This window comes from Gymnoscopelus braueri (assembly GCF_963280865.1).
Source record: "Gymnoscopelus braueri genome assembly, chromosome: 18".
NCBI classification, from domain to species: Eukaryota; Metazoa; Chordata; class Actinopteri; order Myctophiformes; family Myctophidae; genus Gymnoscopelus; species Gymnoscopelus braueri.
In genome coordinates, this window is record NC_137618.1 from 23,101,510 (window position 1) to 23,121,103 (window position 19,594).

The 19,594-nt window shown below is 45.0% G+C and overlaps 1 protein-coding gene across 1 annotated transcript in view; it reads right to left on the minus strand.

The window, feature by feature from the left end:
- Positions 1–1,994: 1,994 nt before the first annotated feature.
- The window catches only part of il1rapl1a (interleukin 1 receptor accessory protein-like 1a), a gene marked incomplete at both ends in the record, with an annotated part of 171,940 nt that continues 154,340 nt past the window's right edge, over positions 1,995–19,594 (minus strand). Inside the window, 6 exon segments of the mRNA XM_080412775.1 lie at positions 1,995–2,716; positions 4,779–4,949; positions 7,624–7,672; positions 7,674–7,768; positions 11,732–11,877; positions 16,666–16,798. Coding sequence (XP_080268901.1) covers positions 1,995–2,716; positions 4,779–4,949; positions 7,624–7,672; positions 7,674–7,768; positions 11,732–11,877; positions 16,666–16,798 — 1,316 coding nt within the window.

The window sequence follows — 19,594 nt, forward strand, 5'->3', positions numbered from 1 at the left end:
GTTTTTTAATATGCAGTGAGAAAGTGAGGGCAACTGATAATGATTGTGTTTCTATAAAGATAGACATTTCTTTCCAAGTGAAAATTGTGTTTATATATATTTATATAAATATCTATATTATATATAGAATACATATCTATTTGCTATGCATACTCAGAAATCACACCTTCAATTATAGTAAAAAACGTCTCTCAAAACACACAAAAAAAGTATTATTTTCTTTGCTTAAACATGAACTAACCATTTGAACCAAACAAATTCTCAGGGTGGGAATGTTAAAAAAGAAAAGAAAATGAAAAGAAAAATGAATTTACTTTTGAATCTAGAACTGTAGAGGACACTTTTTTCATGTGGGACTTCAAAATCCACCCGAATTGTCTTAACAAATCAGGAACCACGTTGCAAAGTAGTGTACAAAACCAGCACACTTATACATAACTCCCCTTTCCAATGGAAGATGAAATGCAAATAAGTATGATTTCTCAAGCAAACTCTTTTTTTAGTTTTTTTTTATATAAAAATAGATTTCTTTTTAAAATAATCTACATATTTCTTTTTAAGGTGAGGCATTTCACTATGACGCTAAAACAGCAAGGCTGTTTGTTTCGATAGAAAATATGAAGCTTTATATGAAGCCTGATTCATACTTCATCGTAGTGCGGCGTCGCTCGCCCGAAAACAGCCGGCAAGTGACACTGTCATACGATGAAGTATAAACTGAGCATCAAGTCTGAGTTATACCTAGTTACGCACAGGTGTCACACACCAGAAATAGCCGATCTACAAGCTCACACGCTTTGAGCTTGTATTGGCTATTTTGGTGCGCAACACCGGCACGCAACTAAATATAAATCAGACATTAGAGAGAGCTCAGTCAGTCAGTCAGTCAGTCAGTCCGTCCGCCTGTTTGGATGAAGAGGACTGGCATGACTCCCAAAGCCTTCCTCCTCCTCCTCTGTACCACAGGACGTTATATTGTTGTCAGCTCCTCCTTCTTTTTGCATATTCTATGATTTCTTTTTAAAGAGTGTTTTCTTTTAAACTAGATACACCTTATACAGGTAAAACAAAAAAAGAGAAAATAAGTTTCGGCTCCTCAAAGCTCCTAAAATGTCCAGGCAATTCCAAAAAAGTGTTTAAAAACTTTCATTTTAAACTACACAAAGTAAAAAAGAAAAAGAAAAAACAGTGGGAAAAAACGTAAAGAAAGAAAAAACACAACAGCGCATGTACATGACATACTGGCGTCCCAAAGAAGTGCTTTGAAATAAAAGATACAAAATAATAAACAAAAAGGGAAAATAAAGATATTACAACTCTGTGTGACAAATAAAAGCAAAGCCACAAAGTAAATAACACATTAAACATGATTGAATAAAAAACTAAAACAAACAGGAAGACACTGATGCTACAAATAAATTTGAAATATATGTACAAGACCCTGTTTTCCTTTTGTATGTATGCATGTATGATTGTGTAGGTGTGCGTGTACGTGTGTGTGTGTGTGTGTGTGTGTGTGTGTGTGTGTGTGTGTGTGTGTGTGTGTGTGTGTGTGTGTGTGTGTGTGTGTGTGTGTGTGTGTACGTGTGTACATGTATGCTTGTGTGTGCACGTGCACAAGTGCTATAGTGTGTGGGTTCTTTTATTTTCTTGCCGAGTTCATGTTGAGTCCATCTCTCAGTAAATGATGAAACAGTGTGTTGTCAATTTGATCGTAACGCTCCTGTAGTTTCATGTAGTTGTAATATAGGAGCTGTCTGCTTGACAGAACAAGGGAGCCGCCCACTTCTAAAATCCAAACTCCATCCCTTGTCAGTCGGCAAGGGGTCCAATCCACACTGAATCCATCCAAACCTCTCCCCAGTTTAGTCGTAGCTATTCATACAGATCTAGGTTGACCCATCTCTGTGTTCCTAAGCCCTGTCAGGATATGCCCAGCCTAACCCATGCCTAACTGTTCCTGATTCCTACGCCTGACGTCAAGTCTCTCCTCGTTACCAGATCACACTGGAGATGCTGGTCTCCCTTGGCAGCAGGGGCAGCATTGCATTGTTAGCGTGCGCCTCCTCCAGGCTGTGCTCGCGGCTCTTCCCCGGTGGCCTCTGCCCATTGAGCAGTGTTAGCGGGATGTTGCAGTAGGTGTGCTGGTTGCCCAGAGAGGAGAGAGGTGGCAGGGTGCCCCCCGGGGGGAGGTCATACTCATAGCTGCGGTAGTAGTGTTTCTGCCTCATGGTGGTGTGGTAGGTGTTGTGGAAGGACGAGCGCAGCTCCGGGTGGGCAGGGGCCATGGCGGTGGAGGTGGCCGCCGCCATGGAAATGGCCGAGACGGTCTGCAGCTCTCCGAAGGGGCCCTGCTCGCTGACGTCCAGCGCTGGCTCGTGGCTCAGCATGGGCTCCATGCGTCTGAACGGCATCTCGTACTGCAGCTGCTTCCAGAACTTGGAGCTGAGCTTGTTGCTTTTGGGGCCGCGCCACTTGATGACAGTGAGGGTTTTAATGGTGTGTTTGAGGGCCTCCACTTCCTGGTAGTTCATGATGCCGCGCAACTCTGCGCACTCGATCAGGATGACCTTGATCTCGCCAGTCACCAGCATGTTCCGAAGCCGAGTCTCCAGCTCAAAGATGCTCCATCCCCGCCGTACCACGTAGTTGGGCGTCATGACGATAATGAGGCGCTTGCTCTGGTCCACGCAGCGTGCCACATCCTCAATGTAGGCTGGAAAACCAAAAGGAACACACAAAAAAACGTTTAGAAGATGGAGAATTAACCAAGAGCCGCACCATACTGCTGCGATCCGTGTTGTATTTCTGCAGTTGAAGACATCACGTTGTAACGTCAACACTCAACGACGATGGATGGACATACAGTATCAGACACAAAACACAGGACAAAAGCTGGAATAACAAGCACACAACTCTACAGCCATTGTTACAGTATCTAGTTTTGGGGGGTATTTAATCTTTGAAATGGATACGTACAATGTTCTTTAATTTGTAGTCATTTGTCTTAAACCTAAGAATATATCTGTACATGGATGTATCTGTACATGTGAGTGTGGTCGCGCACACACGCAAACACAAATGCATGATGTGTATGTGTGTTTATGGGAGTCTGTGAGTGTTTGTGACGCACACATGCAGTGTGAGGGATTCTAATTGGAAAGCAATACTCGACTCAACAGACACAATTTAAACGTAGTGTTGCACTACAAATGACTGAAGATGAAGCATGGCAGATGGTTAAAACTGAACAGGCTATAAAGTGCATTTAGGTTCAATCGCTGTCTACTGAGGTGGGCCTGACATCTCAGCTCAAAGAAATCTGCCCTGATATTAAAGCGTAGGTGCTAGCCTATACTTTGACTGTGTTGCTCGCCGGAGACGCCCGATTTTCAATTGAAAATCTGTTATTTTTGGTGAGCGACATAAATTAGACTTAGGCCCCTACTACCCCCCTCTCTCTTTTCCCGTGTCTTAGGACCAAGTGAATGACAGGAGCTGATACAAGAGGAAATGACTGGGCGGGAGTACCTCCAAGGAGTGTTGTGTCATCCTGGTAATGCTCATTGGTGAGACCTAAACATAAAGATTTCCACATTCAAAACTCAGGTCACAAGGAAGAACACAGCACACACAAACAGCAACATGATCAGTACAGTCAGATACATGGCCCCCACCCCCACCAACTCTTCCCTGTTTTTTTGTTTTGTTTTATTTTCTTTCTCTCTACAAACATCATGTTCCCCTTGATAGGGAATCAGTCAACGCTGATTTGGGGTTCTACTGATGCTGGCAGCAATTTAGTTTTGATTAAAGGGAAGAAGGCGGATAATCCGATGGGGCTCCCAGAGCCTCTGCAAGTCTCCCCCACTGATGTTTAATTCTGTCTGGACCGCGTCTGTTTGGGTGTGTTTGCCCATAAGCACACAGCATTCCTGGCTACAGAAGACTCTGTACCAGTGCCACAGACAGACTGCCGAGCAGAACTTGCACGCACGAGGGTATGTTCAGACAGAATTTTCATGCATATATTAATGCATGGATGAAACAATATAGGCTGGACGAGCGAAGGCACTTAATAAAACAGCTGCACAATGCATATGCTGGATCTCCATGATGGCAGCACATTGCTGCTGCACACAGCACGTTGTGTTTGGCATCGTTTGCTGGGAGAGCAGTCGAGCTCCCGTAAGAAGGGCAAGATATAAGAATAAGAATATAAGAAATACGTTTATCTGTATAACATAAAGTTGAATATACGTATATGTTAGTTCCTCTCTCACACACTGTGTTTTGCAAAAAAAATTTGGTGTGATAATCCCCCCACCCCTCAGCACATCAATTGAGAAAGATTTGAGAAGAAAATGAGTTTTGGCTTTCACAGACAAGAGACGATGATCTGGGCATTATCCGCTTTGCCCTGGGAGTGCCAAATGTTGAAACACGAGACAGACAGTACAGTGACAGTGAGAAACCACACTGAGGACAAACAACACACAACAAAGAGCTCAGATTATGAGTATTAGAAACGTGACAAACTCCACAGCAACTACAGTGTGCAAGCAACTGTGAATGTCTACGCCAATACAATCAAGTACACAGTCAAAATCCTGCGTGATAATTTAACTCTTGAGAGGGTACAAATGTAACCACACATTTGTGGAGAGTTGAGAGTTAAATTAACGCCCAAGGTTTTGCTGCATATGTGCGTATGGGCACAGGACATGATACTGTACGTACAGTATGTGCACACAGACACACAAACACCCGGTGCTTACTTCCTGTTGGAATGAGGTCTCGATCTGGGATGAAGAGTTTATAGCCATAGTGTTTCTCTAGGACGTCGGGGAGGATCTCCAGAGCAAAGCGTTCCTCCTCTCTGGTCTCTTGGCTCCACTGGTCAGGGTCCACCTTCGTGTAGGACAGGTATGCATCATAGTCCTTATTATCTGCAACACCCAGCAGAGAGAGAGAGGCTTGAAAACAACATGTAAAGTACAAACGCATGGTTGAAGGGGCACGATGAAACGGACCAAAACATTACACACTGTAGAACTATGGTTCTCACAGTGGGGTCCAGGGACTCCTAGGGGTCCTTGAGGGGGGCCCCCAGCAAAATGAGGAACAGTTGAAACACTTGAGGCCTATTTTATTTTGTCGGCTCTTCGAAAATAGACGATCCACAAGCTCATAATGCGCAATCTTCTCTTATGGGGGTTCCTGGTGCTAAATCTTTTCAAATGGGGGTCTGCTGCAGGGTACCTTGACATGAAAATGCTTGAGAACCACTGCTGTATAAATGCTCTGATGGAGCACTATTAATAAGCCAATTAGTTGCCCACCCAGGCATGCTCTGGAAATCCCCCTACCTTCCACTTAGTGTATAGACAGTCATTATCCACCTCACAGCGAGGACCTTTTACAAATGTACAACTTTTCTACAGTGATGCGTGAATGAAGATATGTCAGTAGTATGCTTTGGGTTAACTGTTGACTGCCGGGTGAATTGTTTTGTGGTTGTAATTATGTTAGCCTTTGAGGGCAGTTTATTGATAGAGTTATTTGAATGCTGATTCTTTAATATAATTATAGGCAAATGATGATTACTTTCTGTTTAGACCACACCCTACAGTAAAGTTGACTGACCCAAGACCCCATATTGGTGAAACCTCCCGAGCCAGTTATATAGTTCAGTACACATACAACACATCTCCATATCGGACTTGAACCAGGGAAGTAGTGGTCAAGTGGTTGACGTGCTAACTGCTAGAACCGCCCAGACGGGTAAATGTTTTAACCACTTAAAACCTACAGTATATACTTCAGTTGACCGGGGTCCTCCAGGGGTCTATACTTGGGTCCCTCCTATTTTCCCTCTACACTAAATATTTGTTGCCAAAATTACCCGATGTACAAGCTCACAACGTGTTGTGTCGTGTCACGTGTGAGCTTGTGGATCTGTTAATTTTGTTGAATGTTACCCAAAACAGGGATGCTATGGTTCATGTGGTTAAATAGTTTCGCATTACTTACTTCTCAAACCAGAGTCTGTAGACTCACATACAGACACATACGCAGGAATAAAAACGGGGTAGACAGAAAAAAAACTCCCATTTTCCCATACCCCCAAATCTCAAAATGATTTCCCAAAAGAGAGAGTGAGGAGAACTGAAAAAAAAAGAAAGAAAAAAAAAGAAAAAGAAGAAAATAGACAAAAGAAGAAAAAAGCTATCTGGTGGTATAGCATGAGCCGAGTGAGTCCTAGTCATTATGCTCAGCAGAGGCTGGCGTATGTGGGTCAGCCAAGTATGGAAGCTGGCGTTTTCACAAGTTCTTTGAGGAGCAAACGCAGCTTTGAAACTTGCGCTGAGAGGGCCATCCACTCGTTACAAACATCAAACAGCACCTCCAAATTAGCGGACGCCCCAGCAAATTAGCCGTCTAGCGAAAACCTGGGAATTCATAACAGCTCGTATCAATCGCCGTTGTCGGTCCAATTGAATTATGTAGCAGCATGAGCATTTTATGCTACAAAACCGTCTATAATAGATGACTCCTGCTACTGTAGAATGATCCAATGATTAAAATATGAGTTCAACACAATACAGCGCAACACAGAGAGCGAAGACAATTCAAAGGCGAGGGGAAGAAACCGGCTCTGAACAGATCCGAAAAACTAAGGCAAAAAGCAAACAGAATTGTAGAGAGGAAACAAAAGTTGCTATCCAATTTCTGGATGTTTGCTTTCCTATCCGTGCTCTAGGGAGGCAGCCTGGAGACCCCCCCCCGTCCCGTCCCGCTGTCTGGGCCTCCACAGGGGAGGGTGGGCATCATTCCATGACATATTGAGACTGATCTCTTTTTAAATGGGCAACAAATTGAAAATCTGTCTCCTCTTTTTCCCTTGTGCAGCCGTTGCGTCAACATACGGACACACACACACGCGCACACACACACACACACACACACGCACACACACACACGCGCACACACACGCACACGCGCACCACACCACACACACACACACCACACACACACACACACACACACACACACACACACACACACACACCCAACCACTGGAGGTGCTAGGGTGTCTGTGTATATTTGAGAGGGGGGTATTAAAGAGAGAAAGGGGGGCAAAGATAGATATATGCAGAGAGAGAGAGAGAGAGAGAGAGAGGGGAGAGAGAGAGAGAGAGAGAGAGAGAGAGAGAGAGAGAGAGAGAGAGAGAGAGAGAGAGAGAGAGGAGAGAGAGAGAGAGAGAGAGAGAGAGAGAGAGAGAGGAGAGAGAGAGAGAGAGAGAGATGAGATGAGAGAGAGAGAGGAGAGAGAGAGCGAGAGAGAGAGGAGAGAGAGCTGTAGAGAGCTGTAGAGGGAGGCAGGGAAAATGGGCTGCTGTCACTGAGATAGAAGTGGAGATGGGAGTCTGATCACTGGCGTCTGTGTCTACCAGAGAGCCTGTTATGGATAGATGCTCTGTCAGAACACACGCTTGCACGCACGCACGCACCCACGCACACAGCCTTCCTTCCTGCCATTCTCCACAAAAGATATTAGTATATCTTAGTATACCACGCACACACATCCACACAGAGATGACTCATGTGTGGTCTCCCTACCTCCATCTAGGTCCTCACTGCCAAAGTTTCTCCTGTAGAAGAGCATCAGTTTCAATCCTGTAGCACTTGTAGAGGGAAATGAAGAAGATCAGCAGCAGCAGAATGGCACCCAGTCCTCCTGCCAGTTCCACCGTGTACATCAGCTCTGCTGAGAAGGGGCACACACACACACACACACACACACACACACACACACACACACACGCACACGCACACGCACACGCACACGCACACACACACGCACACGCACACGCACACGCACACGCACACGCACACGCACACACACACACACGCACAGGGTGTGTGTAATTAAAACTACTGAGGCAAACTTGTTTCCAATTTCCACAGTTTGAATGCTTTCCTGTTATAAATGCACAGAGGTGTGACACAAAACAATTTGGTTATCTCGTGGTAAATCAGCGGTGCACATTCTTCTTCTCAGGTTTTTGACTCGCACAGGCTTACTCCCCTCCCACCCAAACGACTACCTCCCAGTTAAACTCACAAAATGAGATACCACAGGCTACGGGTAACATTTGCTATGAAGCTGGCACATTCATCCCCGATTCCCTCGCTCAAGTCGTGGAGGCCGGGCAGCATCAATCTCCAGAGGTAAGAGACATGAGTGTTATAATGAGTTTGGGAAAGATGAGAGGGGGTGGAGAGAGAAAGAGATAGAGAGAGCAAAAGAGAAAGGGAGAGAGTGGTGGAGAAAACGGAGATGATGAGAAATTGGGTTCATTGTCTCTAGCAGGAGCACGACAACAACAATGCTCTGCTCTTTGGCCGTGTTCCATGGTGTCGGGGGGGGGGGGGGGGGGGGGGGGGTTGGGCCTCTGACAGTTTGTGGATGTGGATGAAGATGAGATGCCTTCATTCAGTGGTTCTCAAAGTGGGGTCCTTGAGGGGGTTTCCAGTGGGTTGCCAGCAAATGTATTTAATAATATATAGTGTCAAAATCAGTTTAACCACTTGAACCCTATACATTGGTTATTTGAAAATAGCAGATCTAGAAGTTCACATCTGTGAGCTTGCAGATCTGCTATTTAAAAAAACATCTTGAAGAAATATTTTTTTGTATGCATTTTAACAAAAAATATTTTCAGATGGGGGCAAAATATATATGAATTTGGGTGTCCATGACATGAAAAAGAACCACAACCACTGCCTTAATTTACTCATCTCTCTAACTGTCCTCTCCATCTCGACTCTGTCTCTCTCGTCCCCCACCACACACACGCGCACACATGCACGCACGCACGCACGCACGCACGCACGCACGCACGCACGCACGCACGCACGCGAGCGCGCACACACACACACACACACACACACACACAAACCCACACGTAATTTCTCTCTTCTATTTTCTACATCTCCTCCTCCCTCCTTCACCTCTGCTGCTCCCCAGAGACCTCGCTCGAGGAGGGATGACTTATGTTGTGTATTAAAGCAGCATTTACCTGGCTGGCTCCGCTAGAACAGGTGCACCTTATATCTCTGTCACCCACAACCCACCCCCACCCAAGAATGCCATAGCAACCGCACTGCACCTTCCATACCGGCTAGCCTGCAATGTGTAACCTCCATCAAAGCCCCTGAATACCACTTTTCTCCCTTCACCTCCCCTCCCCTCCATGCGCTCTCAATCTCTTCTCTTCTTTTCTTTCTCTCTCGCACTCTTTTGAGGTGGAGAGGAAAAGGTGGTCCATAGAGACACCCACAGCCCAACTGTAGGGATTATGAATACTGCATTCTGGGAAGGAAGACATGAAATAAACATCAGAATAATGAGATGGAGAAAGAGAGCGAGAGACAGAGAGAGTTGGAGGGGGGGGGGGGGGGGGAGAAAGACAGACAGAACAGACAGACAGACAGACAGACAGACAGACAGACAGACAGACAGACAGACAGAAATGGAGGGGGAAGTGAAAGAAATGATTGAAGATCTCTCCTAATCTCTGTGAGTTGCGTGTCCATCTCTTTAGGAATGTGTCCTTTCACCTAATGCAACTGGAATGTCTACACATATGACTTGAAGCCAAACCGGGGTAGTCTACAAAAGGCACTCATGCAGGCTGAGTTAAAAGTATGGGGAAAGGGGAGAGAGTGGGAGAGAGACAGATACAGACTTGCTATGTAAATGTATGCCAAAAATTACTGGCCTGTTGGGAAAATGCAGAGGACCAATTTGCTGTTTAAACAGCCATCAAATTACCTCTCCCTGCTAAGTGACAACCACTGCATGAAGAGAGCGGCAGACATGCCAGTGAGCCAAGATAGCTATGCGGAAGTCAATTTATTTATACAAAAAAGAAGAAGAAAAAAAGTACAACATAAGATAACAAAACCAAATGGAGCATCAACATAGATTGCTATGGTAGTAAACACATCGGCTCTAGAAGAGGGATAGAGGGAATGAGTAATTAAGAAAAACACACACACAATGGAAGAAATCATACTGGGCTGGAAGAGAAGAAGAGAGTATTGTGTTTGTAGTTAGCCTTATTAGCCTTCACTGTGAATCATCAACAAGTCCTATGAGGGATTATTATTATTATGATGTTATTATCATTATTATTATGTTTATTTATTTGACATCGCAATAACATTGGACAAACCAGATGCATTGTTTAAAGTGTATATAGCACGAGTGCAAATTGCCAACACCTGTCCACAGGAGGCTTTTCTAAATAGAATAACACTAGTTTAAAACCTCAATCAAGCACAACAAACCCATAAATATATAGGAATAATTAACATAATCAAAATCAGACCCAACTAGAAAAAGTGCTCCTCGGAGCACAGGTCTCCGCCAGGTCAGGTAGGTTATTGTGGCCTCCTGGTGGCGCTATAATAGGCCAATGTGAAAAGGGTGCCATTTCTTCTTAGGCCTTGCACGGCAATCGGACACTGCATTCATGATTTGAGGCATTTGATCAAAACATTTGTTTTGCTAAATTAGACCTGCTGGTGGCGCTATAACAGGCCAATGTTTAAAGGGTGGCATTTGCTCCTCAACATAGTGTGAATGTGCGTGAAAAGAATGATTTGCAGCATTTTGTTCAAAACAAGCCACTACCGCAAACTTTAGATGTCAATCTTAGCCAATCGGGATGGAATATGAAAAATAAAACACATCCGTCTTGATCACATGACTATAGAGATCATGTGTACCGATTTGCGTGAAATTTGGATAAAATCGGAAGGAGTAATGTAAAGAAATATGTTTAACATAAGTCGGCCCCCTGGGGGCGCTATAAAAGGCAGATGTGAAAAATGCAGGGCAAAGGTTTTTCCTTGACCTATAGGGAGTGCGCTTACAAAGTTTTACACAGATCGGTGCAGTTATAGGTAAAAACACGAATCGGCCTGTTATAGCGCCACCATGAGGCTGATTTGAAAATGTTCAAGTGGCATTTTTTCCTCGGCATAGGGGAAATATGCATGCAATATTTCAAGGAAATTGCATGCTGTGTTCATGATTTGAGGCATTTTGTTCAAAACGGAGCACTCCTGCAAACTTTGGAAGCCATTTTTTGCTAATCAGGATGGAATATGAAAAATCCGAAAGACCTGTTTTGTTTAATGACTACAGAGATACTGTGTACCGATTTGCGGGATTTTTGGACAAAATCTGTAGTAGTACTGTCAAAAATATGTTTTGCACAAATCAGCCACCTGGTGGCGCTATAAAAGGGCCATGTGAAAAATTTGGGGCAGAGGTTCTGCTGTGGCATCAAGGGAGTGTGTGTGCACAGTTTCACTGCGAGCAAGCCAACGGTGCCGGAGATTAGCTGTCCACAGACAGAATGACGGACGGACGGACGGACGGACGGACGGACGGACGGACGGACAGACAGGGGGCAAAACATACTCTCTCGCCATGCCTTTCGGCCTGGCGGAGACAATAACTTGTGAAAGGAGACATAATCCTTCCAATGACCAGTCAGAAACTATTCATGTGAGCACAGTTGATTCGATTTCAACCATATGGAGGTGACACTGTATGTGAGGTGCACCTGGATGAGGCATTTTCCATCTGTTGTTATGAGTTTGAAGTGTATGGAGCTTGTACGTCTTCACAATTAAGTTACAGAGCTCTTACCCCGTCTGAAGAGCTGGATGGTGGCTTGGCGACGGCCGTTGCCATTCTCCACATAACAGGAGTAATTCCCCAGGTCCACTTCTTCCACCGAGTCGATTGTCAAGGAGATGGCCACTTCCTGTTCCCCAAGATGCTCCTTGACAACCCTTTGAAACAATTCAGAAAGGAAACAACAGCACTCAGATACAGGTACAACTGCTTATACTCAGGTACACGCAACCTATTGTACTTGCTGCTTGTACCTGTATAAAGTGAATGACAAATAAACCCCTCTTGATTCTTGAAAACTAAGATGGATCAGTTTCAGTCATTGGGATTGCAACCATGATGAATCAACCACCAAGAAGATGTTCTGATTTAAGTAGTTTACTTCTAGCCTGGAATTCCAGGCTAGTTTACTTCTCCTGCATCAAAATACAAAAAGTTAAAATCAGTGCACACGAAAGGGGCAACACATTCAGGACAGCGTTCAAGCATGTGTGTGTGTGTGTGTGTGTGTGTGTGTCATTAAAAGGCCATGTTTGTGCAGGGCACACTCAGCATATCGTGCCTTAATTCCCCCAGGGGTTGTGGTGATAAAACGTGTTGTAAGCGTCTTTCGGTACACCATACGCGGAGTATATTTTGCGGGGCCCCACGCGCTACTGTAAGTACTTCATGGTATGTTAATTTCTTCCTCGGCACTACAAAACATATGAGAAATGAAAATCAATAAGGGCTCTTCTTCCGAGCGTGGTGGGGAGGAGGGAGGGTGAATCAAATAACGACGACGAGAAGAAAATCTTTTTATAGCGGCTGCCATGGTAACCGAGAGGAGAGAAAGTAATATTCCATAAAGTAAATGAGAGTCCCCTGCTGGGCTGCTTGAGCCTGATGGAGGAGAGGATGTGGGAGATAATGCTCGCTCATACCTTACTCTCACTACTTAGCCTGCGTGTGCGTGTGCTGTGTGCGTGTGTGTGTGTGTGTGTGTGTGTGTGTGTGTGTGAGCATGCGTGTGTGAGCATGCGTGTGTGCACGTGCGTGCATTATCAGTGTATAGCAGTGTATTATCTCTTTGTTAATAAGGGCTATTTGTACATGAAAGCCAAAAGAAAAGTAAAGAAGAGTTGCGTCTGCATCTGTGAGTGTTTGAGTGTGTGTGTGTGTGTGTGTGTGTGTGTGTGTGTGTGTGTGTGTGTGTGTGTGTGTGTGTGTGTGTGTGTGTGTGTGTGTGTGTGTGTGTGTGTGTGTGTACGTGTTGCTCTTTGTTGGCTTTCAAGCAAATAAACTGTACAGCTTGTTGAGGTGATTTGTCACCGGTAATTGAAAGTGGGCTTTTGTATATACAGTAAGAGGCTGAAAACTGAACTGATGGTATTTGTAGTTTCAAATGAGGTTGTTGTGTGATGAAGGATTTTAGTTGGCCTGGGAGGGGGAGGGAGGGAGGGAGGTACCAGTATGATTCACGGCTCTCAAGGGAATGGCGGGCTCTTTGAAGCCTCCGGTTCTCATAATAGAACACATTATAGAACACATTATCATTAACCACCACAGAGGTTGTGGGTTCGAATCCACCAGGGTGCATCCGGCTTTGTCGGGCATCTATGCGAACACAATTGGCCCGTGTTCAGGGGAGGGAAGCCTGGCGGAGAGGGTGATATATGTCACTGTATGTACTCCTACAGGCTGGGGCGGCACCTGTCAGCGGGGAGTGTTGGGCGGGAGGAGTAGAACGAAGGCTCTACGTCCTCCCGGTGGAGGCTCCTCACTGGTATGTGAGTCAGTAGGATACAACAGCAGTGACAACACAGAAATGTGTGTGGGGAGGAATAAATTGGCATAACGACTAGATTGGGGAGAAAAAGGGGTAAAAAATAATTGGCCACTCTAAAAAAAAAAAAAAAAAAAAGGGAGAAAAAAAAGAACACATTATCAGGCTGCTGAACCCCGCTGCCAGCCACACACAATGTGACGGCCTGCAAAGACACGGTTATTGTTCGAAGGAAGTCTCGGACAAAGTCTATAGGAGGACGAGCCTAAAGCTAGGTGGGTAACTACAGTGGGTAGTGAGAAGTGCTGTGTGTGACAACCCAGATGGTGATCTAAATGGCAGATGCTCACAGAGACAAACGCATGAGCTGAGAGGCTGATTGATGGAAAGAACAGACATGCGCCGAGTATTATGGCTGACTCATTTGGAGCATATGACCTACTTACGTGAAGTTCAGCTGTACATTTTTCCAGATCAAGTAGAAATGTGTAACTCTTGGTTAAAACTAATCGTGAAAAGTCTGTATTTGCCTTTTTTATCTTGTGATTGGTGATTTGTGTTATTGACACGGACACCTGACTGAGTCAATTGCAGTAGTATTTCCAAACTACGCCTGCTGCAGACACTCTTTCTTTTCAATATTCTCTCACTTCCTCATTAGAAAATCCACTGTGTTTGCTCATTTAGTGATCAATTTCCAGCTTATTCATTCCCTTTATTCGTTCAATCCAGAGCGCACCTGCAGACCACAGTCTGAACAGGACTCGGTCAATGAATTATTGATCACGTCCTTCATTATGCTGAGCCAGATTTGTTTTGCTAATTTATTAATCTCTGCACACCATGATAATGTCCAGTCATGCATGCTATGATAACAACAATAGCCCTGTCCTGGCCCGGTGCAAATGAGAATTTATGGGCCTGAGTTTCCATAGAAATGAACTCCTCCAAATCAATAGGCTCAGAGTTGTGTAAGTAGAAGGCTGCATAGATTCTGAGCTCAAGGTATGAGTGCTCTTCTCTGGGCTTGAGTTGTGCTGCTGCTGGTGCATTAGTTATGAAGCAAGCAATCCGAGACTGTGTGGGTGCCAGCCTGAACTACAGAGGTAAACTTTGGAAACCATGTTGACTGCATCATCGCAATGGGCAATGGCTTGGCTGCAGGGCCTTGAAGCAAGCAGAGATTTGTTCATGTTTAGTCTCCTTTCTCTTTTATGTCTCCATCTCTCCCGTGCACTGTCCCATCCCTCTTCTGAGCTGTCTTCACGGGAGTAAAGCAGAGGCATTGGTGGGATCAGAGCGGGCCTCGGGTAATGGCATAGACAATAAAGAATGCATGATCAAATACATTATTGATCCGCAGCATGAAATATCGCTATGAAATATTGAACAGATGACCCCTCAGCTGATGAGTGGGGGAATCCTGGCATTAGGGTGCAATGGAATGAGCGAGCGAGAGGGGAAGCGATTAACTGAGAGAGTGTTGTGTGGTGGTTGGGGGTTAAAGCAAGCTTTGTTTGAGTTGTACATGCACATGCAAAGTCACGATATCTCAGATGCGCTGTCTTAAATTTTCTCTATCTCCTCTTTTGTTCCCATATCTTCTTAGCCCCCCCCCCAAACACACACAACCGGCATACACTTCCCTCTTTCTACCACCCTTCTGTCTCGCTCCTCTCCCCTCCTATTTCCTCCTCTTTTTACGCGGTTCTACACCCTCCGCCATACCCCCGCCTCCCACCCCACCCTCCCCTCCTCTTAGGCTCCCCCTGGCCCATCTGCATGCTGCTATAGGTGGCTGTGGTGAGGGCGATAGCGAGAGCGGCGGTGGTGTGAAAAATGGCGGTTGTTAACCATCTGACAGGGCTGTCTCCCCAGAGCTGCAGTCTCTCCAAACAGCGGCAGGCCCCTAATGGGAAACATGCAGACGGACCAGAGAATGGACTTGTTTAAATGTGCAACACCGCAGGGAGAGAGAGACATGAAAATGGACTTGTTTTAAATGTCTTACGGCCCTGAGAGGGAGGCTTGCTGGACCCACTTTTACTATCTAATCCCGACAAGGTAAAGACACAGACAGAGAGAGAGAGAGAGAGAGAGAGAGAGAGAGAGAGAGAGAGAGAGAGAGAGAGAGAGAGAGAGAGTGTCACGCACATACGCACGCACACGCGCACACACACACACACACACACACACACACACACACACACACACACACACACACACACACACACACACACACACACACACACACACACACACACACACACACACACACACACACACACACACACACACACACACACACACACGAGCAGATATGGCCTTGTTTAACGATGTTACACCAGAGAGGGAGACAGATCTACGAGATTGAGTTTATGTACAACAGCTATAGAGGAAATATACTGGGGTAGTTGAGCAAAGCTCAGCCTGTCCACTTCCACAACTAAATGATAGGTAAGGGCCATCTAAACTGCAAAGGGGGAGAGAGAGAGAGAGAGAGAGAGAGAGAGAGAGAGAGAGAGAGAGAGAGAGAGAGAGAGAGAGCTGAGCTTAACAGTGGTAGAAGTGGGGGACCCTTCTCCAATGTGGACAACATGACAGACCACATGTGTTTGGACTTCCTGTGTGCGCTGATAATCAGAGTTTAACATACCAGAGTTGTCTTTGGTATGCTAAAGATTCTGAGTTATGAATGAGAGTTGAAGCAACAAAGCCCTGGCCTTTCACTATCAAACAGGAACTATGACAGTTTAGTGAACAGAACATCAAAGCCAACAAGTGGAAAGCAGTGCATCATCGTCATATGACTGAGACCCTGCTCATAGTATTGTCAAGGCTGTACACGTTGTCAGTGTACCTGTTGTACCCGTCTGTTTGTCTGTGTCCCTTTTATGCCCATACAGTATATGGATAGGAGTAACTAAGTTTAACTAGTGCTTGTAAAACACACATACACACAGAAGACTCATGGTATACATTACTGCCGACCATTTTCCATTTGTCGTGTTAGAATTGTTGTGCTTTAATGCATTTTAATGCAGAGATTGATTTGAAAAGTCTGGCCAAAAAATTGCTCCTTATGAACAAAAATCGAACAATAAAAAAATATAAACTGTAAGCAAAGGTGATATCCTCATCTCTGGGTATGGCTGATTCATTCATGTGGCTGATATCTTACTTTATGTCGCTTTCCTGGACTCTCTCTTCATCCAGGTCCTCAATGAACTTCTCCCCCTTCATCCAATAGATGAGTGGGCTCACGTCTCCACTGTAGCCGAAGAACGCCCGGCATGTCAGGTTCAGGGCACCTCCTGTGAAGACAGGAAACATGACACACTGTCACTCTCGATAGCTCAACCAAGCTGTGCCAAGTATGTCGAGTATGTGTGTTGTGGCACATGGCATTACATCATATTGATGCCTTACTCTTATGCCTTGAGACACTACAGCAACATTCTGAATCATACTGTTGGTAGCAGGTATCTGTGTGCACGTATGTAGAATTATTCTGTATTTTGTGGTTGTCAAGCATAGTACATTGTAAAATTATCAGTGTTAATTTAACTCTGGAGAGTGTAAAAAGGTATTGCACACACACACGCACATACATTTACATACAAACAAACACACAGGTCCGGAAGTAAATAAACTGGAACGAACACAGGGGGGCACTCAAGAGCTTCCTTAAACTCCCCTGGAGAATCAGAATCCATGGGAGAAGAGTGGAGCGAGAGGAAGTGAGGGAACGCTCACATGAATGTTTTTTCGTTGTTTTTTTTAAACTGTGGCTGGGTAGGAAGGTCAGGATTCAACAACAGCAGGTTACTGTAGAGCTGATGTGTGGGAGTAGTGGCTCACATCATCGTTCTACGTGATGCTTGTCTTTTGTTCCATGCGCTGATTTCTTATCAGTTTTATTCCACGTAAAGCAGAAAAAGATACGGTAATAATTGATAAGCGTAAGACAGCAACATTTCACTCTGTAATAAAAATTCATGATTGCAATTTAGCTAAGAAAAGTGAGATTACTCAACCTTATCTGACAATCAAACCTGTAGACACAATTTACATTTTTCAAATGAAGAACTGTTTCAAATTTAAAAATCCTTGATGGGCCATAGATGGAGAGATGAATTCTAATGCTTTTGTAAGTGACCACATACTTTAAGACCTTGCGTAAGCCAATTAGAGATGGCATATTAGAAAAAACCCTCTCACCTCCAATGCAAGGCCATTTCAAAGCTGTAATTGCATGTGATATATATATATATATATATATATATATATATATATATATATATATATATATATATATATTTGTATATTTATATTATATATATATACACACAGTATATTATACATAGGCAGTTTACTTTGCATTCCTCTGAAGCATCGTTCTCAAAGGGCACTGAGTGCAGCAATCACAAGCCACTGTTTCACAATGAACCACACAGCAGCATGTAAACAGTACACGGATGAGTGAGAGAGGCTCATCATACACTACACATACTCCATGATGAAGGACACTCCTCTCCGGAGGGCCATGTGCCGTGTCTGGCTGTGGGCCAGACGTGGAGATTTGAAGGACCGGGACAGAAGCTTAAAGGGGGTCGGGGGATGCGGGAGAGGCTGCTTCCACTGTTTCACAGCAGGGAATGTAAGGAGGAGTGTGAGGTGACTGGCAGTCTATTCTGGAATTATTTCTTTCCTTCTTAAGACTACTCAGACTGTTTCAGCACCACGGATAGCTCCATGGCTTCAGCATAGCAGCCCAGTACTGCAAACACAGATCTGTTTCAGATGGGATGCTGCTAGTGCTCTAGGTTCCTTTGCTCTTCTCAATTTTTTTTATTTCAAGGACCCCCAGTTATGATATTTATCCTCTGGGACCCCAATCTACACTGTAAAATCCTCTGTGTTAATTTAACTCTTGGCTCTATTTGGTTCCGAACTACTGTATCAATCATTTAGCTGGGGACCCCCTGGAATGCCCTCAAGGACCCCTGGGTGTCCCTGGACCCTAAGTTAAGAACCAGTGCCCTTGCTAGCCCTCCTCACCATATTATCACCTTAAGGGACACATTCTAAAAATGCCTTGACCTTGAACAATGTCACACACAGAAGACAGACCAGATGAAATCTCACAAGGTTGTGTTTTAAATTCGGCCTGTGTACTCAAGCTCGAGCTCAGGACATGTATCCTCCCTAACCTGACCCACAAGCCAGACACAACTTCAAAAGATTTAGGTAGGTCAGCCACAGCATAAAGAAAGTTTTAGTTATTGCAGGCATGGAGGGTTGGAGGACACCAAGGAATGAGCTGATAGCACCGTCTGTGAAGAGCAGTGGCTGACATTTCCAAAGTTCAACAGCCACTCTCCGCTTGGTATTTGTGCAGAGCCAGGCTCTACAAAGGCTACACGCTGTACCTAGCAAACGAGGACCTATGTGTGTGTCAGCTCATACATGCGTACCGATGCAAACACGCACACGCTCGCACGCACACGCACACACACACACACACACACACACACACACACACACACACACACACACACACGCACATACGCACACACATGCGCGCGCGAGCACACATTATGTACATAGAGATATAGAGATACAGAAACACATATCGCTGGTCTAGCTGGATTTCCTAATGCTCAAAATGAGAACAGAAATTATAAGCAGCTACGGGTGCACATTGGTGTTTGTGGCCAGTGTGTGTGTGTGTGTGTGTGTGTGTGTGTGTGTGTGTGTGTGTGTGTGTGTGTGTGTGTGGCAAGCTTCCACGCTTTTCTTCTGGTTTATCATACTCCCCATGCCGCTGGTTTATCCCAGAGATGAGTTTCAATCTGGGAATTTCATGCTGCCGGCTGGCCCTGCATGGAGAGGAAGTCTCCACTGTGCTCCTGGGGAGTCACAGGAAAACTGCTGATGGCCTCCCACTGTCTTCCTCTAATCCAACAGGCAGCTGTGCTCTCCCTGAAGCTCTCACCTTCCCCAGTCCAGCAGAGACAGACAGTGAGCTGGAGCCCAGGCTGGCCCAGTCCCAACCTATTATTCAGCCACAACTATCACTACTGTTACCACTGCCAGTATACCCACCG